Source organism: Myotis daubentonii, chromosome 6 (assembly GCF_963259705.1).
Source record: "Myotis daubentonii chromosome 6, mMyoDau2.1, whole genome shotgun sequence".
Taxonomy (NCBI): domain Eukaryota; kingdom Metazoa; phylum Chordata; class Mammalia; order Chiroptera; family Vespertilionidae; genus Myotis; species Myotis daubentonii.
The window spans coordinates 71,449,552-71,475,808 of NC_081845.1; the positions used below are offsets into that span (position 1 = coordinate 71,449,552).

At 43.4% G+C, this 26,257-nt stretch overlaps 1 protein-coding gene and 1 non-coding gene across 2 annotated transcripts in view; both read left to right on the forward strand.

The window, feature by feature from the left end:
• EYS (eyes shut homolog) overlaps window positions 1–26,257 on the forward strand; it is a 1,266,634-nt gene that overhangs the window by 1,183,839 nt on the left and 56,538 nt on the right. The window contains 2 exon segments of the mRNA XM_059702239.1: window positions 8,854–8,877; window positions 8,880–9,035. Coding sequence (XP_059558222.1) covers window positions 8,854–8,877; window positions 8,880–9,035 — 180 coding nt within the window.
• Window positions 23,238–23,368, forward strand: LOC132237816 (small nucleolar RNA SNORA38). Its single transcript, XR_009453643.1, has one exon. It is a non-coding gene; the product is annotated as a small nucleolar RNA SNORA38 (small nucleolar RNA).

Here is a 26,257-nt window from a genome sequence, read left to right on the forward strand (position 1 = left end):
AGTGTGTCCCTTATGGATCTGAGGAGTTGTAATCTGGATGGTCCCACTCTGACCACTGGGTACACTAGCTCTGGGATCTCTAAGGAGGTCCTAATTTAGCCTCTACCTGAGGCTACCCAGCCAGAGCTATGGAGAGATCTACAGACTCCTCTTCTTTGTTTGGGATTTGGAGGTGCCCAGAGGAGGCCCAGCTGTGAAGCAATGCAAGCTGCTGTGGGGCCTTGGGCCTTCTTTTGGAAGTTCTGGGTCTCTCTTACCCAGCTGCAGTTTGTTAGGTAATTTTCAGATTGCAAAGGGCCAGGCCTTTCATATGCAAAAGCCTCTGTGCACAGCTTGGGTGGGGTGGGGTCTCAGAGAATCAACAGAGCAAAGCAAACAGCTATGGCAGATCCTCAGTCCTACCCTAAGAGGCCGCACGTCTCAGTGTCCCGGTAATCACTGCAAGCATCTCTGAGAGAAAGCTGCCCTCGAATTCCGACCAATGCCAGACAGTCCAGTTTCTCCCCGTATGAGTCTGGGTCCCCAAAGACTCACCTGGAACTGGAGTTCAGAGCAGTTGGGAGCTTGAGACTCCCTCCCAATTGAAAAAGACAACCGCGTCCTCAGTTGCCAGCCCTTTCCACATGAACTCCGTACCTCTGCACTTTACTTCTGCACCTCCTCTAAGTCTCAGTGTGCTTTTCTCTTTCCTTCTAGTTGTAGAATTTCCACTCAGACAGCTTTCCTGTGGTTCTGGATGATGTCCGTTTTGTCTTTTAGTTGTATTTTTGAACCATATTATTTTAGAAATACTATTTTTCACTCATAATCAGCCAATGTCATGAATATTCCAGCCATCATTAGAAAGAGCACAGCTTGCCCTAAAATGTTTAGCTCAGGGGATAGAGCATTGGCCAATGGACTGAAGGGTCTTGGGTTTGATTCTGGTCAAGAGCATGTACCTTGTTTGCAGGGTCAATCCCCAGTAGGGGCCATGCAGGAGGCAGCTGATCGATGTTTCTCTCTCATCAATGTTCCTAACTCTCTATCCCTCTCCCTTCCTATCTGTAAAATCAATAAAATATATTTTAAAAAAAGAAAGAACACAGGCTTTGGAATCGAATAAACCTGGACTGAAATCCTGACTCTTTCAGTTTTTAGCTCTGTGACTTAATCTCTCTGAGCCTTAGTTTCTTCATCTATAAAACAGGAATCCTATATAATAAAAGCCTAATATGCTAAGTGTCCAGTCATCCGGTCAGCCACTCAACAAATCAAAGCGTAATATGCTAATTATATGCTAAGGCTGTTCAACTGCTCTCTATGTTGTGCACTGACCACCAGGGGCCAGACAGTTGTTCGACCAGTCACTATGATGTGCACTGACCACCAGGGGGCAGATGCTCTGACTGGTAAGTTAGCTTGCTGCTGGGGTCTGACCAATTGGGACTGAGCAAGATGGGTCAGACACACCCTGTAGCCCTCCCGTGGTCCCTCCCAGGCTGGCCAACCTCCCACGTCCCTCCCCGGCCCCAATCGTGCACTGGTGGGGTCCCACAGCCTGGCCTGTGCCCTCTTGCAATCCGGGCTGAGGGCCCCACCCCCCCGCACTGAGTGCACGAATTTCGTGCACCGAGCCTCTAGTATAAGAATAAGAATGTCTCATTGGCGTTTCTATTAGAAATAAAGTAATTCAGACACTGTACCTCGCAACTGAAACATAGTAGGTATTGCAATTGCTATTGTTTTTATTACTCTGGAGTATATAAATACATGGAGTATTTATACATTTACAAATCCATGGCTTACAAAATAATAGATTAAAAGGCTAAAAGATATATCCACAGCACTTGAATGATGACCCGCTCCAACCTTGATATTTCTTAAATTCTTAAGTAGTAATCCACTATCAAGAAGAAGCTCATGAGTTAGGACTGAGAAAAGTGTTCCAAACACATGTTCTAGAATATTCCATGTGTGAAATATCTGGGGATTTTATCACGATAAACTACAAAGCATATTTAATCTGGTATAAACTGCACAGTTTATGTAATGTGAATTATAGATACATGGTACAGGCTACCATTCCTAACGTTTAGGCCATAAACTGTAATGCAGATGTAACAATGTGATTCATGTGTACATTTCATGGTACTGTAAAAATCCTGCCAGTATCTGGTTTAGATTTAAAGCAGTACTTTGAGGAGCCAGAAGATGGCACTAACTTCTAAGAATTATGCATCTAAAAAGAAGGTGCTACTTTGAATTCTGATCATTTCCCATTTCCTTGGTGGATGAGAATAATGATGCTCTACATTTTCATATTTTAATGTAAAATTCTGTTTGTTCTTGACTTTCTCTGACAGATGAAGAAGTGAGAATGGTAAGAACTATATATCTACATAGAACGTTTGAATGATTTAGTATCAGCAGGAATCGGCAATCAATCAGTGATACTTATTTCATGTTTTTACCTGTGGCTGAAATAAATATTGTATACCCATTTGAATAGAGAACTTGATTGTGTTGAGTATCATCCTGGTTCAGAAATGATAGGTAAGTGCATGTTTTCTGTACAAGCCACCATCACCTATTACTCTTAGTAACATCTCAGAAGAGACTCATTTCTGTTTCTTTAAATGAACATCATACGTGTCGGTTACCACTGTTTTATGAGTAAATGATAATGCTGAACAGTGTGGAAGCATACCCCACACGGAGCTTGTTCAGCAACAGAGATAGAAACAACAATGATTGTGTACATGGTTTTTATAACCTAATTGCATTTGTGCAGGATGTGGAGCTAAATCTATTGCTATCTTACTAAGAAGTTAAGAACTAAGAGAGAAGAAAGTTGTTTATACTCAAATCTACAAAAGAAATCTAGAGAGGCAAGCAGTGGTCTTGTATTTTTGCAGATTTATCCATCTGCCTAGGGGTAAAGGCATTTTCCTGACGAAGTTAAATGTGTATTTTGAGGTACTATGTGCTGCTGAACACCACGCTTGCAAAACTGGCATACCAGAGTCTTCCAAATCAGCAGTTTCCAGGGGGAAATCCATCCACCATCTGCTTGCTTCATTAAAATACATAACAGAGGAGGAAGAACTGAAGTGCATTTTCACCAGCTCAGCGCTCCCTGGTGTCCACTCTGTGGCGGTTACACACAACCACCATGCAGAAAACAGAATCCAAGTGGAAATCAACCACAGTTTTTGTCTTTTGTATTTGTATAAAAATAGAGCAATGGTTTATTTTTAAAAATAGATTGATATGAAACTATGTATTCTGAAAACACTATATATTTTCAAGAATTCCTCAATGAACTTAGGAACTTTTTTGAAGTCCATATTGTAAAATGTTAAACAAGATTGTAAGGAATCCTACAGATGTTTTGTCATGTAAAAGCCACAAGTTTTTGTCAAAAACGAATAATTTCCCTAAGAAACACACTTAGTGCTTTTAGCTTATAAGTTGCAAAGCTATTATTATCAAATATTGAAGAGGAAACAATGTTTATAGGCTAAAACTGATGAAATTTTAATTATATTTATATAACTGAATTATGAAGAACAACTGATTTGTCAAGTTGGGGATCTCCATCTTGATTTTCAGTATCAGCATGTAATATATTGTCTGAATTTTTGCCCACACAAGAAGATTTAAGATTCTACTATCTTTGCAAAAATCCAGAAATATATTATTATTTAGTAGAAAATGCAACAACAACAAAAATCGGACAAGCAATGGTTGCTATTGGAAATGGTACAGAAATTCTATTTTCCAACTTCATTCAGTAGCTTCAATTTTTCCCTTAGTCATATATGTGCCAAATAGTTAAGATATTAGAAAAAGAATAATAGCAGAAAAATAACAACTATATTTGTCACTATCTTTCAACACCATATTAAGCCCTTTATATTTATCCATCTAACCACTTGAGGGATATATATTCCATACCCACTTGAGCTAAGCACTGTTGTTTGTTCTGGTTCATGAATGCAAGCTCTCTGCCCTGATGGAACCTGCAATCTAATTAGGGAGAGAGAAACTATAAATAAGGTTTAATGTAATTAGGCTGCAGTAAGCAAAGCAGATTAAGGAAGTAGAGAGTGATGAAGGTAAAAGCAGATGAATCCCTTGATAAGGTGGTCAGGGAAGACCCCTGTGAAGAGGGGACACTTGGGCAGACTCTTGAAGGAAATAAGGGCGCAGGTCATGTCTCACCTTTGGGGGAGAATAAATTTCAGGCATTCGAAACTTAAGGAGCAGAAGCCCTGAACTGGCAGTATGTTTGATTTGTTTGAGAAACACAAAGAAGTTAACATGTTTGGAACAGAATGGTCAAGAAGACATGGGTATAAAATAACCTTGGAGACTAGGATCTTTAGGCTATCCTAAGGGTTGTTTTGTGTGGGGTTTTTTTTTTTTTAATTATTTCCAAATTCAAGGGAAGCCACTGGAGAACTTTTAGCATGCAATTAATATTTCAAAGCCTGTATTCCTGGAATATGGAAAAGAGACTGTAAGGTACAAAGGTGGCAGAGGAGACCAGAGAAGAAGCAAATACAGTAGTCCAAGCCGGAGAGAATAGAACACTGAACATTGGTGGCATTAATGGAGGTGGTGAGAAGTTAGTGGAATTTAGGATATATTTTGAAGATGAGATTCTTGGGATTTTCCAGTCAACTGTTTAAGGTGGCAGAGACAGAAAAACAATTTAAGGATGATGACTAATTTTTGTTCTGAACAAAGACAGGGAAGACTGGGGAAGAAATTTGGTTGAGAGACGAGGGAAGGGATTGGGTTTGGAAGAAGGCTTATAAATATATGAGAATGAAGAGTTCTGTCTTGTAGATGCTCAGTTGCAGACTCCTATTGGGCATACAAATATATCCAAGCATCTAATAGATAGTTAGGTATATGAATCTGGAGCTCTGGAGGTCTGGAAGGAAGTCAAGGTTAAAGACCACTACTCTGGGCCTTCCTCCGACAGATGGTTTGTATGAGGAAGCAGAGAGTGATGGTAGACGGAGACAAGTAGGAAGAATACTAGGAGAGTGCAGTACTGCGGAAACCAGGTGAAGAAAGCGTTTCAAGAGAAAGAGATAGCTCAGCCAGTGTAGTTCAGCAAGTGAGCGTTGAGCCAGGAACCAAGAGGCCACCAGTTCCATTCCAGTCATGGCGCATGCCAAGGTTGTGGGCTTGATCCCTTGTGGGGGGCATGTAGGAGGCAGCCGATCGAGGATGTTTCTCTCTCATTGATGTTTCTATCTCTATCCCTCCTCCTTCCTCTCTCTCAAAAAAAAAAAAAAATCAATGAAACATATTTGTTTTTAAAAAAGAGAGAAAGAGATAATCAACCCTGTCCATGGCTTCTGAGACATTGAAGAATATGAAAACAGAGAACTGACATTGAATTTAGAAAGACGGTGGTCACGGGTGACTTTGACATAAGAAGTTATCAACAGAAAGGTAGATATTGAAATGAAATCAAGGGCGAAAGGGTGGCAATGAATTGAAAGAGTCGCCGCAGATATTCTTTAGAATAAGAGTTACTGTAAGGACGAACAGAGAAACAGGGAGTAGCTAATCAGAGAGGAATGTGGAGGTGGGGAAAGCCATTTAGCCCCTTGGCGTAGGTCAGAACTAAGGCTTTAGAGAAAAAAACTTGCCTGCCGGATGACACACGGTTTTCTGAACAGGGCTATTCAGTAGAGGTAGAATATGAACTGCCTGTGTAAATTTGTTTTCTAGTAGCCACATTTTTTTTCAAATATATTTTATTGATTTTAGAGACAAGAGGAAGGGAGAAGAGATGGAAACATCAATGATGGAAAGAATCATTGATCGGCTGCTTCCTGCATGCCTCCCACTGGGGATCAGGCCCAAAACCCAGGCACGTGCCCTGACCCGGAATGGAACTGTGACCTCCTGGTTCATGGGCCAACGCTGAACCACTGAGCCACACCGGCTAAGCAGTAGCCACATTTTTTATGGTGAAAAGAAACAAGTGAACTTTATTTTAATAATATATTCTATTTAAGCCAATACTTAATGCATATGAAATATTATTAAGATGGTTCACATTCTTTTCTCCATACTAAACCTGTCTAGGTCAGGCCTGACCACAGTTCAAGTGCTCCATGGCCACATGGGGCAGGTTGAAATGTCATCGAACAGCATAGCTTTAGACTAGGGAATGCCAAGCGAGTGTCAGATTCACTCCTGTGGGCATTGTTATCCTCGAGTTTCAACATACATTGTACCTCTTTTGACGAGTATAAAATTGTGTCATAAACTTAAGTGGGATAACACTGTTTATTCAGATAAATATCACACCATTACCTTTTTTTTTTTTAACAAGTTACCCATAAATTGTCTTACATTTACAGTTCAGTAGAACCTTAACTCATGGTCCTATTTCTTCATATCATCAAAGTCCTCTTTTTCATGTTGACCAGAGCTTAATCCTCCAGCTCTCTCTTGTGATCTGAGCTTCACTTTTCATCACCCAAGTGATAGGTCTAAAAGGCCACTTCGGTCACTGCCCAACATCCCAGAGGGGGAGGAGAAAATATAAAGCCCTTCATGATTAGACTCTTGTCTGGCGATCTCATTTCATTTGCTTGCTCTCTTCCTTTTTGTCCTTTACAGTTTGCAAACTCCATGCGTTTCCTGGGTAAACGACGTGTTGTTCTGGCCTCCCCGGCTTGGAACGTGCTGTTCTTTCCGTCTGAAACGATTTTCCCTTTCATCTGTCGGGGGAAGTGCCGCTCAGCAGCCAAGCCTCAATTTTCAGGGCAGTTCTGTTGAATAAATTGGCCACACGCTAGTTCCTTGAGGGTAGGGATCAAGGAACTAGTTATCTGTGCTTTGTTATCTTTGTGTCACCAGCATCTAGCACAGGGTCTGACGGTGAAATACATGTGATATATTTGTTGACATAACCTAACTGTATGATACCTTTCGACTCCGTTGTAAATTACGAACAGGAAGAAATGTTTTAAGTCATTCCTCTATTTTATTATTACATTTCATTGAATTCTATTTTTACTGTTTTGGTTGCCGATGGTAAAACAGTGTCAGTGTTTTTAGTTTATTTCACTTGCAATACATTTCACTTCCCTGAACTACGGAGAGTGGAAGGCCTGATGGGAAGAGGCTCATTATTTCTGGAACACAAGCCACTAGATAAAAAAAAAATAAATGTGAAAGGCGATAGGTCTCCAAATCCCACATCAGATTTTTGTGAGTTTTCAGGGGGAAAAAATTATCTTAGGCCACACTTCCCAAAGAATAAAATGATCAGATTTTAATTAAATATTAAATATTAAAATGAAGTGTTCAACTTATTCCACACAATTACCCGATTTGAATAGTTATGTGAAACAAACAGAAATAAAAGCCTCTGATAACTCGCATCATCTTTCCCAGGATAGCACAATTATTTGCTATATAAACAGTTATAACCAGACATAACAAGCTCTTTTATTTTAAGTGTTGGGTACCAGAATGAGGCTATTTCTTAAGGCTTGTAAAAATTCTAGTTTTACAGCTTCCCAGGAGAGCCAGGCATCTCTTGAGAAGAAGTGAGCAATAAAAAGTAATCAAAACAATCTCTCCTTTCCTCTGGCAAACTCTGGAACCAATATAAATAGATCCTAGGAACATCCTTTAACCTGGGAACACCATTCATAACAGATGGGGGTGGGAGTCACAATCCTCCTTCCTGTTTCCTGCGGTCCTCTTGGCCTGGGGGGAAAAAAACCAGCCGGGACTATTTATGAAGGAAACAGCAATGAAGGAGAAAATTTGGGTACAAGATTAAATAGAATTAGGATGAAAAGTGAGGCTGGCTGGCTGATAGCGCCCCTCAATATAATTCTATTTTGTCCACACTGGCTCCTGAACTTCTGAGTTTTCTTTGTGTGTTTTTGTTTATTTGTTTGTTTTGTTAATCCTCACCCTATCATATTTTTTCCATTGATGTTTAGAGAGAGTGTGGGGGGGGGGGGTGTAGGAGGGAGAGGGAGAGAAACATTGATGAGAGAGAGAGACCCATCAATTGGTACCTCTCGTACATGCCTGGATCAGGGCCGGGGATTGAACCTGCAACCCAGGTACATGCCATTGACCAGGAATTGACCCTGTGGCCCCTGGGTGTGTGGGCCGGTGCTCTAACCACTGAACACACCAGCCAGTGCTGAACTGTTTCCTACCACTTCCTGTTTCTATGAATTCTCCTTACAGTTTCAGGCCTATGGAAACCCATGCTTTCGTGACCTAACAAGCATCTCAGCACAGTAGGGACGAACATTTCTTTTAGACAATGATTTTTCACTTCACGGAAAGTTCTCATCATTCACAATATGGTTATGGAAACTGATCACATTCTCTCTCCATTTTTCTGGCTTTCCTACCCCTGACCTAGGGCTTCCGCTACTATGAAGGGGGAGGATTAGAAACACACAGTTTGTTCCAAGCTGTGAATTCCTCTCTTAGTCATAGTCAGTGTTTGGATGCCAAGTCTTGTTTACAAAGCACCTGGGTAAACACTTTGTCTGCCAGTGATCTTTTCTGTGTCTAAAATTAATCTTCAAAATAGAAGGTTTTGCTCTTTTAAGCAAATTCTCCATTATGTAGAAAGGGTTTGGGGGCGAGAGTATATACACAGGGTCCCAAAACACCGCACTTCCTTGGTTCTGGTTCTGAAATTCCCTGTTGAGTCGCTTAGTGGCTCAATGCTGAGAGCGCTCGAGTGTAAGGAATGTGATAGTACACAGACCGTCTGGCCACATGCATCAGCAAACCCTCCTTCCCCAAGTACACGCGCAGGTTTATTTTAACACTTGGGTTTGGGTTTTCCCACAGCTATTTATGTCACTCAGCCCAGGTTCAGGGTCATGGGTGCCTCGGATACACTTCATTCCCGGCTCATTCGCGGATCCCAGACATCAGCTTCGATTACGGATTCCACTCGAAGTTTCAGCTAGCAAACAACCGGTCGGCACTGCAAAACCACGTCATCTTCTTCACCGGGCAGAAGGGCCATGGTAAGATTAATTGAACCCTCCAGGACTTGCTTAGCTCCTTTAAGAAAACTTTGGAGATTCTTCATGGACACTCTAATTGGCTGTGGATAAAGGAAACATTTGCTTAGATGCAGCCTCCTCCTGTTTTCTGCTCTGAGCATGTTCCTTGTAGCCCCAGGCGTTCAGCAGTTCCCTGACCTTCTCTGCAACCTTGCTCACACCAGGGCTGCCTGTTATAATCAAGGGCAAGAATTCCCGCAGGGAAACAGGAGGGCGGAGAAGGTGACCCGGTCACATGAGAAGTGAGCTTATTGGCTGTCCTTTCCTCTGATCGTGTCACATAGAAGGAGAGAAGGGAAAGTCTCTGTAAGAACAGCCTTTGACCGTGTGTTGGGAAATGGGAATTGTTGCCATCAAAGAAAGCTATTTCAAATTAAAGGGCTGGCGTGCCTCCGTGGTTGAGGGTTGACCTTTGAACCAAGAGGTCACGGTTCAATTCCCAATCAGGGCACATGCCCAGGTTTCGGGCTTGATCCCCAGTGGGGGGCGTGCGTGAGGAAGCTGATCAATGATTCTCTCTCATTATTGATGCTTCTACCTCTCCCTCTCTCTTCCTCTCTGAAATCAATGAAAATACATATCTTTTTAAATGAAGAAAGTTTTCGGCCTGTACCAAAGTACACCAGTGGCCTAGAATTGGTGGGAAATCACCTCGTAAGTTAAATTTGTCTGTCCTAAGTAGAAACCAGGTGTGCACCTGTGAAGGTCAAGGAAAAGCACACACATTTTACTCCCAAGTAAACAACCAACTAGTTAGGCAACTAATCACTTACCTCGTCTGAGCTCAGTGTCCTCGTCTGTGAAATGAACGCATTACACTGGAGAGAGACCTTGCTGCCAACCACCGGCAGTTCTATGGTGCAGGGGCCAATAGCATTCTGTTCTTCCCAGCTCCCTCAGCGGCTCTCCTCACACTGCACATTGGTTTCCATAGTAACACCCTCAGGAAAGGAGCCTGCCCCTGGGGAAGTATAATGGGCCAGCCCCCACCTCCTCCACTGGATGGGGCACTTGATCATGGGAGGTGCTATTCATTCCATCTCCAAAATCTGTTCCTAACTGGTCTTCCTATGGCCTTTCCTGCCTGCAATCCATTCTCCAAGTTGCGGCAAGAATTACCTTGTTAAAAGGCGTCTCATCATATGTGAACCCTGCTTAAAACCCACCTGACTTTCCATTGTGCTCAGAATGAGATCCAAACCTTCTTGCCATGCTCTCGAAGGGCCTCGCCTCCACTCTAACTCCACCAGGCCACTCCCACCATCTCCGGGCCCCTCCCCACAGATCTTTCCCAGGCCCTTAGTCACCTCGGGGACTTAGCACGTGCTCCTCCCTCTGCCTGGATAGGAAATGGCCATCAGAGTGGTCGCGAGAGCAGGCCTGGGGCCTGGCAGTGTAGACTTAAATCCAGTTTCCACCACTTACAACTTATGTGTCACTTAATGTCTCTGTGCCCCGGTTTCCTCACCTGTCACTTTGGCATAATAATGGTACATTCCCTGGTAGAGTTGTGAGGATTAACATAGTACATGAAAAGCACTTAAAATAGCCCGGAACTCCATGAACACAGTAAGGCTACCTTCCCAGCCACCTTCACGAAAGTAGGTGTGATCCCACCCCACCCAAGTTATTCTCTACCTCACCTTCCTATTTATTTCCTGCAAGCCCTTACCTCCAGGTATAATTCCTTTATCCATTTTAGGTAGCTGTTTCTTGCCTGTCACCACCAGAGAGTGGGAGCTCCGTGTGGACACGGACCAAGTTGTCCCCATTTGACTTTACATGCCCACACTTAGCACACTGCCTGACGCATAATCAGTACTGAATGAATGGATAAGAGAACCACAATAAGTACAGATAACTGTAAAAAAAAATGTTCTCATCGGACAGATAGTTGTATGATATGTAAATAGGCAGCACGGTTGTACACAGGTGCGTACTTAAAACACAGCCTTTATTAGGGGCTCCAGGTCAGGTGCCATCCTCTCCATCAGGAGGCTACCTGCCCCACCTCCTTTGGTCAGTGCCCCTTCTTCTGAGTCCTGATAGCCTGCCCTGCACTTTGGGCCTGGACCCTCTGTGCCAGGCTGTGGTTGGCTAGATAGTTCTCCTCTTTTATAGAAACGGTGTCCCAGTTATCACTATTTCAACCACAAAGCTTCCCCCAGGTGGTTTTAGTAACTAATCTGTTGAATGGCTGCCAGAAGTCACAGAGGGAAGAGGGGAGAAAGAAGGAATTCCTACACCTCACCCTTTAATCCTCACACATTCAGCATGTTTATCAATTATATCCTTTTCATGACAAAAAAAAAAAAGGAGCAAATAAAAAATTCAAAGGAGCGTTACACCCGCTGGGCCCTTCTTATTTTAAAGCGTATCTTCTAAATCCCGAACGATTCGCCGAGGGAGAACCCAAGCAAAGCATCAACACTTGGTTCATGAAAATACTGCACCAAATAACTCTTCAGTACTCTGCTACTAAACACTCTCAAAATTCTCAAAAAATAAAATAAAACAATAGCTAATGTTTGGGCCACAATTTTTCTAAATTGTGGAATTTCACATATAACATTTTCTGGGTTTCTCTACTCATCTTATTTGTATGGATGGATAGGAAGGCTAATTCTGCACTTGGCATTTGTAGGTTGGCAGCATGGCTAAGTAAACATGCTGAAGATGAACAGGTAGATAAATTGTGGAGCTCTAGTTTCTAATTAGTGAAATCTGAAGCATGCAATTCCACATTATACCACCTGAGGGAGCCAGAACACCAGCTAAAAAAATGCAAATAGCACTAAACTGATTTTTAAGGCAATGCTTCTCCAAGTAGGACCACTTCATGTCTGTATCAGAGTCACGTGGGGGTGTTTGTTAAAAGGCTAATTCCCAGGCCCTCTTGAATTAAATAGTAGAATGTTATCAAGTACCTTTGGTACTTTTTACACGACTAATATTTGAGAGCACCCTCTCAAAACCTTTAGGGACCATCTAAATTAGACCATGTGTGGGGATGGACTAAGACATGTAGCCGTTGCCCATAATGTAATATGTAGGAATGATGTGTCCACTTGTGTATCACAAAGTTATTCATTCAAGAGATACATATTTCTCTAAAATACTTAATGATTAATATTAACCACACGATTTGAAATTATCTATTCTACATAAAAAACTATGATCCAAATCAGTTTGTTTTTCATGGTGGTAATAGCTCCACATTTAGGAGTTATTCTTTTCTTTTTAAATTTTTTTGTTGTTGTTGTTATTGTTAATCCTCACTCTTTCTATTGAATTTTTAGAGAGAGTGGAAAGAAGAGGGGGGGAGGAAGAGAGAAACATCGATATGATAGAGACACATTAATTGGTTGCCTCCCACACGCACCCCGTCAGGGTCTTGGAATGAACTGCAACCCAGGTATATTCCGGGAATTGAACCCACGACACTTTGATGCACGGGCGGGTGCTCTAACCAGTGAGCAAACCGGCCAGAGCTAGGTGTTAACTCTTTTTTTTTTTTTTTTTTTTTAGTTGTTATTCTTGTTTAGTAGCATCAATCTCTGATCTGCATACTGGTTGTTACTATTAAAATTACCTTTCCATATGCTGCCTTTATCTTCCTTAGGTTAAAAGATGCACAAAGCCACAGAGTTTCTATAATAACTTGAAATGTAAGCCAACCTCTAATTCTGCCATGCCTACATAAGAAGGCGAGGGACCTTCATACCCCAGCACTGATTATACTCTTCCCTGAGTCTCCCTAAGCTGCTCACCAATTTTTTCAGACTTTCTCATTGAACTCTCTGGACAAATTACCCTTTCAAACAATTCAGCTTGAAAATCTCTCTTGACTTGTGATTGTAACCTAACCTAATCCTCTTCCTGTGCTCCTGCAGTCATATTTGGCATTTCCTTCATTATCTCTTCTTCCTTTCCTACCCCCACACCCTTATATTGTATGTCCTGTGGTTTATTCTTCTAGAAATCACCGCATGTCCAGCAGTTCACAGCTGAATACGTGCATTGGTGTCCCCTCCTGTGTCCCTCCTTTGGGACTGGCGTAAAGGTTCTACTCCGGCCAGAAACCCAGGAGGCACTGGATATCAATCTCCCTTTCACTCACTTGACACCTACTTCCTGGGAACCTAGATGAGACAGTCTTCAGGGTGGTAGAGAGACAGTTATGACCAAGATAGGCAAGGTTCTTGTCTCTCTCCATGTTATCCCCTATGTTCTACCAAATTCCATTGCCTGTCCATTTTACCTCCCCATGACTTGTTTTCTATCTTCTCTTTCTACCGTCTTTCTTCTCCTCATTGCCTCCAGCTTCTCTGCAATAGCCTCCGTTCCAATCCCTCTGCCCAGTCATTTTGCTCCAGGGGGCCTAACATATAAGTGCAAACATTTCTTGCCCAATCAACATGCTTGATCATAACCTACACCCAAGATCTTCTGCATAATTACACAGAGGTTTACCCATCCCATTAGTACAATCTGTGTTTCCTTCCATCCGCTCTCCACTCAGCAGGATTCGTGCACGTGTGTGTTCTGGGTCGTGTGGCTATGTCCTTGCTTCTGTGCTTTTGCACCGGCTGTTCCATCCTCCTGAGCGAGGCACCCTTCACTGTGTGCCTCCAAAACAGGTCTGTCCCGTAAAGCCTCAGCTGAAAAGATCATTCTTCTTTGAAGTCTTTAACACTTTCGAGAACATGTAAGACTTAATCTCACTGCAGTTGGCTGGTAACAATTACAGCGTTTTACTATAACTGTTGGGACCTCTTTGAGAATTGTACCATGGCTTTTCTTTCTTATATCAATAGTGGCTGCCACATATAGGCAACCCATTGCAGTTTTTGAAAGGTGTAGTGCCAAAATAAAGCCTATGGTCCCCATCAGACTAAAACTTACAATCAATTTAGGAAGGCACAACACATCTGCTTAAAATTTTCTTCATTAACAATCCTCACCCAGAGGTCAGAGACCATGTCTGGTACTCACAGCCCCTATCATAGTGTCTAATACATGAACAGAGGCACCCCTGAAAGAGAAGAAGTGCGTAAGTGATAGAAAAGATGACATTCAGAACGTAGAAACCCTATCCAGCTTGAACAGTCAGCAACTTTGTTCCCTTCTGTGTGTTTCTCGTCCTTTCCTTCCATTGCAACCGGTCCTCTACGGTTAGCGCCACCACAGCCTGGCTGCCTTCCCAGTGCCATTCTCCCCCGCCTGGGCCCAGCGAATCCCCAGCCAGCAGCTTTACACTGAGCGGCCAGATGACTATGACCACCCCACCAGTACAATGAAGTAAATTAGTTATGCAAATAATAATAATCACAAAACCTTGAGAGTATTTGCTTAGGAAGTTTCCAATATTCAGTAGTTTTGGAAGTGTCAATGAAGTACTGATGGGGTGGTCATAATAATCTGGCCACTCAGTCTATAACGGCGGGTTTATTCCACCCATTCGCTCCACCTGCCTGGAAGGCTGTTCCAGTTCGTCACCTCTTCTAAACTACCCATCATGCAACATTTCCTAATGAATTTGTGTCTCCTTATAGCTGATCTACACAAAGCCTGTGTAGAACTCTCAATTTACATCCCATAAGCTTGTATCTAATCGTATACTGTTTTGTCATCCACAATCCCTACTTTCAATCATATGAAGTCACCATTGTCATATATCAAAAACATTAGAATAACAACAATTTCATCAGTTTAGTCTTGTACCTCAGCAAGATTAATCTTAAATTATGTTTGGACAAGCCATGACTGCATGACTTCAGTTTTCTTTTGCATCCGTAACTGCATCATTCACATGGCACATACTGAGTGAGAAATCAATCATTACCTGTTTATTGAGTCTTCCACTAACAAAAAGACTGTAGACAAGCTATCCTGGTAGCTAATAATACTGTGTAGACATAGATTAACCTGGATTATAGTGAAGAAATTAGGACCTAAATAAAGTAGGGAGGGGAGATATGTATCACTGTTTACATCATTGAAATGTAAGTTACAATCTGAACATTAGCCCTGGCCAGCGTCACTCAGTGGTTAGAGCATTGGCCTGTGCACCAAAGGATGGCGGGTTTGATTGCTGGTCAAGGGCATGCACCTGAATTGCAGATTCAAACTCTAGCCCCAGTCAGGGTGCTTTCAGGAGGCAACCAATCAATGTGTGTCTCTCATACATTGATGTTTCTCTCTCTCTCTCTCTCTCTCTCTCTCTCTCTCTCTCTCTCTCTCTCCCCCTCTCCCTCTCCCTCTCCCTCTTCCTCTTCCTCTCCCTCTCTTCCTCCCTCCCTTCCTCCTCCGCTTCCATTTTCTCTAAAAATTAATGGAAAAAATATCCTCAGGTGAGGCTTAACAAAACAAGAAATCTGGCATTAGCCTATATTAAAAAGGTATAATGTCACAAAGGAATATTTCAGAAAAAAAAATCTGTAACTTCATGATCTATGTGCCTAAGCCCTTTATGCGTGTCGCTTCCTGTCAGTCACCAGCATGTAGGTCTTCTGTGCTGTGGTAATTAGGAAAGATCGCCTCATATTTCATGCCAACTAATTTCTTGTTTACTTCGAGCCCTTAGTTATTCACTGTACCTCAAAATACGACTGCATAAATATAGCTTGATGTTTTTCTGTGGAAATAAATGAAATGAATGTCATCCACAGAACAGAAAAAGAAAAATGAAGAGAGGAGTGTCACAAAATCCAATCAGCTCAGCCTGTTTTTTTATAGCCTGTGGTGTAAATCAGGCAGGAGGAAGATCCCTGATGAATGAGAGAGCAGGCTGCAGCCAATTCCTTAATATAACACCTCTCCCAATTCCAGAGGCCGAGGCATTTTATAAACATAGCTGACAGTAGATGTTCATACTCAATTTTTTTTGCAACAGAAAAATGCTCATTATCTTCTTCTGTAATCACATGAGAGTGAACTGGAAATCGTGAAAATTTCTTCCTGACAACCTCAAACTACCCAATCTTAGTTTTCGTGAAATTAAATATCTTTGGCTTTAGTAAACTAATTCACTTTACTGACTAAGAAATGTATAAGATTATCATATTTGACCAGTGCTCAAAACAGGATTAAAAATGACAAAAATATGTAGATCCTCACACAGCCCCTTCCACTACCACCCCTTTTTAAATTTGCATGAAGAGTGAATGTTCATTCAAGCATAGTTCAATGGGGTGACCTGGGTGTCATAGAGGAACATCCAGAGGATAAGAAAAAGACGAGGGCCAAGTACAAATCAGTAAACTCCAGCCCACATTTGCACAGTTTTTTTCTGCACTCCCAGGAGGCACATATGGTTCCATCTTATGGAAATTCAAGTTTACCCATAAACTGGTGCTTACATTCCTTGTTTTCATGGTCTTATCTCGGACCGCAGACAGCAAGAGAAAACCAGGGTTTCTACTTTTTCTAGTCTCAGATCCTTTTGTTCAGGAGACAGAAAAATGCGGGCCCTCTGTAGCCCCAGGAAATGCATTTTGTCCCATTTCCACGTGCTCTGAGCACAGCACGGCATGTGCTGTCACTGTCACCCTCGACCCACAGTCTGCACCAGCACAGCGGGAAGTCGGGGCGCCATTTGATTTGGCCACATGCAGCAGCCAGTTTACGTTGCCCACATTTTAATAATCGAATCCCTTGAAGTAGACACTACATGGTCTCCAATATACACAATGACAAAAGAAGACACCACATGGACATGGCTGTATATGGTTCTGATGCTTTCAAAGCTCTGGAATAGCCATAGTTGACTGGTTCCATCAACAGAACAGGAAGCTGAGTGCCGGCCACTGTGATGAGAAGCCATACAGATCTTAGAATCAACAGACTGGATGCTCCTTAAGAGTTCATTCAAAGTCTCCAGTCATCTTAGTTTTAGTTGAGCACCCACTAAAGCAGAGACTGTCACTGACTATGGGGTAAAAATGGCTCAAGTGTCTAGAATCCTATACCACTCAATATGTACTGTTCTGGTAGGTGAGATTCCATTCAACCTAGATATAGTTTTCCTTTGCAGCCCTTTAGCTTTGATTCTAATTCCATGTCTTCCATTATTTTTCTAAAATCATTCACACTTATCTAATTCTTCATTCATATAGACTGAGCTTTCTTTCTAAACTCTGAATATACCCTCTCATAGCCATAAGCTAGTGATGGCGAACCTTTTGAGCTCGGCGTGTCAGCATTTTGAAAAACCCTAACTTAGCTCTGGTGCCGTGCCACATATAGAAATTTTTTGATATTTGCAACCATAGTAAAACAAAGACTTATATTTCTGATATTTACTTTATATATTTAAATGCCATTTAACAAAGAAAAATCAACCAAAAAATGAGTTCGCATGTCACCTCTGACACGCGTGTCATAGGTTCGCCATCACTGCCATAAGCAGTCAACTAAAACTCATCTTAGTTTATGTTAGTGTCTCTGTGTCAGCATTCTCATACCACAAAGTCAAGGATATTTGATAAAATGGTAGTTTCTGTCTTTCAGAAATCTAAAAGTGTACAGATGCTAGAACTATACTCAAATATTTCCATAAGGTGTGTCTGCACAAAATGGTTCTTTCGGAAGGGAAATCCCTCTGATAGTCAGGAGCCACTCAGCAAGCAGGTTCATGAGAAAGTCAGAGCATGGCCTCCTCTCCCGTCTTTTCATTCCCTCAGGATGGGAAGGAGGAGGGAAGAAGCAAAACCCACTTCTTGCCACTTAGAGTTTCTGAATCCATATGAAAAGATCATTTAAAACAGTGATTTATTGCTAGAGACAATCCTAGGAAGTGTTCTTATTTTCATTACCATATTTTCAAAAGAAAGAAAGAAGAGGATGTGAGTGGCCAGAAGTTACATTAGCACAGAGGCCAAGATTAAACACTCATGTCTTTGTAGTACCTGGGACTCTGCTTACCTCGGTTGCAATTGTATTATCATTTTTAGAGGGGTAAATTAGATGGAACATATGACATTATTTTACCACATTGGAAGAATAGTTTGAAAAAAAATAGTAAGTTACATTCACTCTTTCTCTACTAATAAATTGAAATTTTATTCTCTATTAAATATTTCAGAAAGTTTAATTTTTCTTTCTATTGGAGTTAAAAGATGGTTGGATCAGCAGGATGAGAGTTATCAGGTTTCTCTCGTGTTAAAAGTCACAATACAACCTTTAACTGGAGGGTGCTGAAGTACACCTGGATTTCATAGGGCTGCCTATATAAACTTTATTTTCTTTCTTATTTTTAATTTTTTTATTTTTCAATTATAGTTTATATTCAAATTGTCCTGTATTAGTTTCAGATGTACAGCAACGTGGTTAGAAAATTATGTGCTTCGCAGAGTTATGTAAAATTTTAGACTCCCTCGGAACAATCCCAGGAACGGCCTGAACCAGACGGTGCTGAGCCCGCAGGCAGGCCCCTGAGAGTGAGCTTCTGCCTCCGCCCAGCTCGTAGTCCCGATTTCTGAGGTCCTTCCACGCAGACCAAGTGAGGCACCTGCATGTGCGGCTCCGTGTTTACAATACACAGCGATCGGCCAGAACCAGTGGGAAGAAGAGCTGGGCAGGTGTGCCCAGAAACTCCCTCCAACGTCCGGGCGTGGGTTAATCCTTCTGTACTTGAGTCTTGTTCTTCCTTTGCGATCTTCATTAGGAATCCGTGGCTCAGAGCCCTAGCTACTCTTCTTCAGGTCTTCCTTCAAGGTAAAGCAAATTGCTTATACTTGATTTGTTCTGTGTTTGTTTGTTTGTTTGTTTGTTTGTTTTTCATAAGAACTCCATGATAACTACCGTGAGACGGTAAGGTTACTCACAGTTCTGTCTATCTTTTCTCTGTTTCCCTCTTTTTTCTCCAGGTCAAACTGACCTGTGTGATTTCTCCTGTCTGACACCACTGGTACCCTTCCTCACTCCTGTATAACCGATTTCCCCCTCTTGTCCATACTTGCCAACTAAATCAGAAACAAGGCCCAGCCAGGTTGGAGAACCACTGATATAAATAGTAAAACCCTGCCAGGCCGGCTTGACTCAGTAGTTGAGTGTCGACCTATGAACTAGGAGGTCACGCTTTGATTCCCAGTCAGGGCACATACCTAGGTTGTGGGCTCGATCCCCAGTGTGGGGCGTGCAGGAGGCAGCTGATCAATGATTCTCCCTCATCATTGATGTTTCTATCTCTCTCTCCCTCTCCCTTCCTCTCTGAAATAAATAACAATAATTTTTTAATAGTAAAACCTTTAGGTTTAAAAACGAACCACAAGCAAACAATCCAGTAGTAAATACTTCTAAGTAATTTAGGGAACAAAATGCCATAGACTTAACAATGATCACCTGCTTGTAATGCAAGCATTTTATTTTATTTTTTTCTCCAAAGGTTTTATGTACTTAGGACCTATTACCATCACCACCAACCACTCCTACTGCATCAGACAATTCTAAGAACCATCTGAAACAGCCTGGAATGGCCCCGAGACTCTCAGTCTAAGCCAGGGGTGGGCCAACTTTTTGACTCGAGGGCCACAATGGGTTCTTAAACTGGACCGGAGGGCCGGAACAAAAGCATGGATGGAGTGTTTGTGTGAACTAATATAAATTCAAAGTAAACATCATTACATAAAAGGGGACGGTCTTTTTTTTTTCAGTTTTATTCATTTCAAACAGGCCGTTTGCCCACGGCTGTTCTAAGCCTTTGCCTCCAGAATATCCATGGCTACATCCTTCACCTTGCTTATCATCCCCGTTTCTTATCATCATTACTATCACTACCATCCATCTCTTCGCCTAGACTTAGTTCTTGTTTCATTGCTAAGCACTGTCCTCCGTTTTTTATCAGACCAGATGCTATTCTGACCACTGCATCTCATCTCCCACCAGACGATTTCCTCTAACCAGCATTATGGGTTGTTAAAAGGCTAAGCATGGCCCTAGCCGGTTTGGCTCAGTGGATAGAGCGTCAGCCTGCAGACTGAAAGACCCCGGGTTTGATTCCGGTCAAGGGCACATGTCCAGGTTTCGGGCTCGATCCCCAGTAGGGGGTGTGCAGGAGGCAGCCAATCAATGATTCCCTCTCATCATTGATGTTTCTATCTCTCTCCCTCTCCCTCTCTGAAATTAATAAAAAATATATTTAAAATAAAAAATAAATAAAAGGCTAAGCATGGTTCAGCACAACACACCACTTCAGAGCTCTCTGCCTAGCAGGAACTGTAGAATTCAGTTATGACTTGTCTTTCTAGCCAAAGGGAGACCAAATTTGTTTGTTTGTTTGTTTGTTTGTTTGTTTTTCTATACATTCTGAAAGAATCTTTATTCACTTGCTAGATTTCATTGCTCTTTTTTAAAAAATATATTTTATTGATTTTTTACAGGGAGGAAGGGAGAGGGATAGAGAGTTTGAAACATCAATGAGAGAGAAACATCAATCAGCTGCCTCCTGCACACCTCCCACTGGGGATGTGCCCGCAACCAAGGTACATGCCCTTGACCGGAATCAAACCCGGGACCCCTCAGTCCGCAGGCCGATGCTCTATCCACTGAGCCAAACCGGTCAGGGCTCTCATTGCTTTTAACTACTATTCATCTAAAGTCCTTTCTTATTGTTTCCTTTCTCCCTTTTATCGCTTGTACAACATAATCTCTCTAAACCCTTCCTTCTTAGCATCAGTGGATAATATCCAACAACTATCCTTTGCTTTGTCAAAAAATATTCTTCCTAAACCTGGTTTCATTAAGAGTCCTTGTGGGTTTGTGCTCTGTGTGCTCTTAGTTCCAATTCTTTTCATTTAAAAAAGAAAGAGAAAAAAGCAAACACTTCATTGTATCATATATTTCTCAAAGTTACTCAAAGAATAATGTTCTAGCAAAACACTGAATTTGAGAATAAAAGTAGTCGATAGCATTGGTGGCTGTTTGAAGTATGGCATTGCTTATATTATTTATGTGTTAAGCCAAGAAATTCCCATTACAATAAATTACAGGATAGTAGCATGAGATGTATAAATGGATGGTAACAAACTATAACTTCGAGTCACTTTACTTGATCTTCATGGTTGACTCTCCAAAAATTTTTGTTGGGTCAGAGAAATGCACTGAAGCAAGGAAGACCGCTATAGCTTTAAGGAAGGAGTGGGGGGAAAAGGAAAAGAACAATTCTACTCCAAAAGTTAACTGGGAGCAGATGTGTGCTCCTGCACGGGGACCAGCTTTTTTTTTATGAAGCAGGGGGGAAAAGTGGAGTTCACAAAGCTAAGGGCAGGCCACAGCGGAAAGGAAAGGAATAAAACATGCATTTATTGAGGACCTAGTATGTGCTAGGTCAGCACCTGCTGGTGCTTAACATTCAATATCACTGGATCCTTAGGAAATTGTTAGGAGATATGATTGCCCCCCTTCTTCCTCAGAGGGAGCACTCGGGAGGTGACACAGCTGCAGTCAGACACTTGCTTCCCTTTCTCTGCTGCATGGACGTGGGTTCTGTGGTCACGCTGTCTATCTCAGGTGCAGGCCCAGCCACCCAGCAGCTGTGTGGCCTCTCGAGGGCCCTGTGCATCAGCATCACCCCACAAACCTGTAGGTTTCCTGCCCCCGCGAGTCTGTGTCTCCTCTACTTACACAGGCTCCCAGCAACCCCAGATGCACAGGCCAATCTAGTTTCATTTTGCTCTTCTTTCCTGGTTTGCTTTATAAGGGCAACAAAGGTCCCCCTCCCAGACGACTACAGACTGTGGGGCCGATTGCAAAATGAACATGCAGGGCTCCTTGTTCAGGAAGCAGAGACACAAGGCCATTAAACGTACTAAAAGCATTTTGCTTTTCTTCGGGGGTCTCTCAACTTCTTATAGTGCCTTTTATTTATTATGTATGTGAGTCCACATTAAGAAGAATTAAAATGTTAAATTGTGAGCATGAACTTTACCATTCATTTCTATATTGTGCAACGCTGGTTTGAAATGCAAATATAAGAGCTTCTCACTCATAGGCAGGATCATGGAAGCCGCACAGCTGGTAGTGCACAGCTTGTGCAGGCATCTGGGCTTCTTTCTTGTCAGAACAGTAGAGGCACTGCACGGAATTGTCAGCTGTGTCTATTTCACCCCTTGATCCATGCACATCTGTCCACACGACCTTCGGCCTGCTATTGGCTAAGGAAGGATGGAAAGGAAAAACACTAGGGACTTCCTTCTCTTTCCTTTCCCTCTCTGCCATCATTTTTGGTGTAAATAATTAGCTGATAGTGGGAAACAGTGGGAGAAAGAAAGGAATGAGAAGGTCCTGGTTATTCATGTTTCTTAGACCACCATTGCCTTTCTGTGCTTGAAGTAAATCCTGGTTCAACTGGAAAGCATGGCCTCTGAGAATTGTCAGCACCTCTACCTCTTCAGCTGTTAGATGAACATGCTTGTCTTGCACTTGGTGGAGTCTCAGTGAATTCCTGGGGTTGTGGGCATTCTGTTCTCCTGGGATATCACAGACACTACATGTGAATAGGGTGGCAAGAAACAGCCAATGTTGTATCTCTGATCCACTGTCCCATGGACGTCACTTTCAAAATACAGTTCAAAGAATTTCAAGAAGTGACAGCAGAGCATTGAACCATGTCTGTGGTTCCCTTCTGAGCACAGAGCCCTGTGTGACAACATAGGCCACATGCCCTGGCCCTGCTAGGGTTATTAACATCAGCTGAGCTTTGTGTAAAACCGGATGGGGAGCCTGCTAATAAAGTATTTCCAGGACCTAACTTCAAGGATTCTCATGTAAATTCTAGAATCTGTATTTTTTTTTTTATAAGACCTCTGTGTGATTGTGATGGACGTCCAGGTTTGCAAAACCACCCTGTAGAGAAATTCCAAGCCCTTGAAATATGTCCACCTGCCCTAGCTGGTTTTGCTCAGTGGCTAGAGTATCAGCCTGCAGACTAAATAGCTCCAGGTTTGATTCTGGTCAAGAGCACATGCCTGTGGTTGCGGGCTCAATCCCCAGTAGGGAGTGCACAGGAGGCAGCTGATTGATATTTCTCTCATCGATGTTTCTAACTCTCTATCCCTCTCCCTTCCTCTCTGAAATCACCTGGAAGGCACAAGTCCAGAGTGGAAGGAGTGACAAAGGGAAACAACCCTGATAGACCCATGGGTTGTAAATAAGATGCCAGCACCATGCTACAAAGGCATGTCTGTGGTTCCCTGTCTTTGGACCTAAAAAAATTGGAGGCAAAGAAATATGGATGTGGAGAAATCTGGAGCCCGTTTGCTCCCTGCAGGCGCGTGACCAACCATCCCACATTGGCGGGGGCGGGGGGGGGGGGGATTCTGTCATCTGCTTGACAGTCTGATTGGCTCCCTGGCTCTCTGATGCCCACCCGTTGGAGCATCTACGTCTGTGCCCTGTAAGCAGGGGTATCTGTACACCGACGTCGGCCTCTTCCCCCGGCTGCTCCTTTCTGAGGCCCCCAGCCCTGGGACTGGCCTGCCTTTCCACCTGGCTCTCTAACCAGCGTCTTCAGAACCACCTTCAACTGCCCCCTCTTCCTCAACTCTTCACTCCAAATGGATCTGTTCTTCCAAATTTTCCTTCCAGATCACACACTGATGCCTTGGGTGCTCCCTTCGCCTCTGCTATTGCGCTGAACAAGGTCAGGGAGAGAAAGACCTGCAGGGGGTGTAGGGAGGTGGGCTCCCTAAGGCACCGGAAAGCAGAAGACAGAAACATCATTTAGACATGTTTGAACTCTGTCTCTGTTTTGCTGATGGCTCTGCCCTAGACCCTGCCTTGACATTCTTTCCTCTGGAGTCTCTTGAATGACCTTCCAATGAGACTCCTTCTCTGCCTCCATGTCTGCCCTCAACACAGCTTTGAGATTCCTCTAAAATCCAGCTCTAATATAATTCTCTTATTCAAAATCCTCTCATGGCTCCTGAAACTCTCGAGAAAAATATTTAAATCCTTGATTGTCCGATGTCAGGCCCTTAAAGAGATGGCTGCTTCTGCCACAGACACGAAACGCCAACCAGGCCCAGCGCTCAGCAGACCCATCAGCACCTGTTCTCTGCTCCTCCGGGGCTTTGGCAATGCGCTCCCCTCTGCTCTGAACGGCCCGCTTCAGCCCTTCCCCTTTCCTCATCCGCCAGCCAATTCTTGTTTGTCGTTTTATGAGTTGGCTAGAAACCAACTTAAAAATCACCTCCTTTTCAATTTCCCAACCCTCCTCCCCACCCCATCGTAATAACCATCCCCCATTACTGCTTCTCCTCTGCTCCACATGGCACTTGAGACCAATCTCCTGTGTCCTCCCAACCAGGCTGTGAGGACCCGGAGGAGAACACAGTTCCTGCAGGAAAGAGGCTGGCAGCAACTGGAGGCAGGAGGAGTGGCAACAAGACCCGAAAGAAGGCTGGCGCAAATAAATCTGCTCTCCCACCACCTCCCAGCTCAGTGGGCAGGATGCCGTCCCCATGCCTACCCCCTAAACCCATGGTTGGCAAACCGCTGCTCGCGAGCCATATGCGGCTCTTTGGCCCCTTGAGTGTGGCTCTTCCACAAAATATCACGTGGGGGCGCGCACATACAGTGCGATTGAAATTTTGTGGCCCATGCACAGAAGTCAGTATTTTGTCGAAGAGCCACACTCAAGGGGCCACAGAGCCACATGTGGCTCGCAAGCCGCAGTTTGCCGACCACTGCCCTAGACCACTGGGAAGATGACTCAGATGCCCACCAGAATTTCTCAAAAAGACCACCATTCACAACCCACAGATAACTTGCTGATCATTCTCCTCTCCAGCCCTCTCGCCCTAGGACTTTATCTCAACAGCTGCCTGAGAGACTGTCTCCAATCTCTCACGGAGGTTTCTCTCCTTTGTGCCTAACTGCCTTCCTGAATCTATGTTTCCTCCTGGGAGCTCTTTACACTTTAAATATACAACCCAGCTAACCTGCTGCAGCACTGCAGGTGGAAAGAAATCAAAAGAGAGAGAGGGACAGAGAGAGAGAGAGAGAGAGAGAGAGAGAGAGGCAGAGAGAGAGAGAGAGAGAGAGAGAGAGAGGGAGAGAGAGAGGCAGAGAGAAAGAGAGAGACAGACAGAGAGAGGGAGCGGGGGGGGGATGCTATTTGTTCCCAACGTGCTTAGTCATTGGTGCGGCATTTAACACAGTGGCTCTCCACCTTGGCTGTATATTAGATTCACCAAAGGAGCATCCAAAAATAACTCAGCTCAGAGCCCAGGGAAGACTTATTAGGAAAACAGAGGCAGAGTTCAAACATCTCTAAATGATATTTCTTTTTCTTTTTTTTTTTAATCCTCACCCAAGGATATTTTCCCATTAATTTTTATAAAGGGTGGAAGGGAGGGGGAGAGACAGAGAGAGAAACATCAGTGTGAGAGAGGTTGCCGCCACATACGCCTCACCAGGGCTGGGGATCGAGCTTTCAACTGAGGTAGGTGCCAGAATCGAACCTGGGACCCTTCAGTCCGCGGGCAGATGCTCTATCCACTGAGCCAAGCCGGGTGGGGCTAAATGACATTTCTGTCTTCTGCTTTCCAGCACCGTTGGGAGCCCACCTCCATTCCTGCTGGTCTTTCTCTCCTTTACCTTGATCAGCCCAACTGCAGAGGCCAAGGGAGCAGACAAGTCCCCCAGCTTAGCATTACAGGAGAGGGAGGCTGTCCATATGATAATAATTCCATCCATGTCCAAGAGCTCACTCCTGCTTGTTGCCCTGTGATTAAGCCTCTTCTTTCTGTGGGGTCCTTACATTGCTCTTCCCAGCAGAAGTCCTTGCCTCAGTTCCCTACCTGCAAGCCTCAGGGTAAAGTTCTACAAACACACCTTTTAGAAACTGGGGAATGTTTTTTGATCCCACTTACCTGTCAATAGATCGTTTGCCTCCACCTCGTTCTAGAAGCTCAGTCTTTACCTAGGTGTGTTCTGCCACCTGCCAGTTCTTCGCATCTGCCAGGTCTTATACCCTTAACCATCCCAGGCCTTCCTAATGCCACCACAACTACTGACCGAACCTCTCCCTGGTGCCTGACGCTAAATCTCTCTCCCAACCATCTTCCCTTTGCACATGGGTCTCTCTAGTGGGATCCTGAGTTCTCCGGGCACTGGAATCCACTGTGCTGGCGGGTGGCCCTGCACTAATGGGGGAGAGAGAGAAGGAGGACACAGAAGCA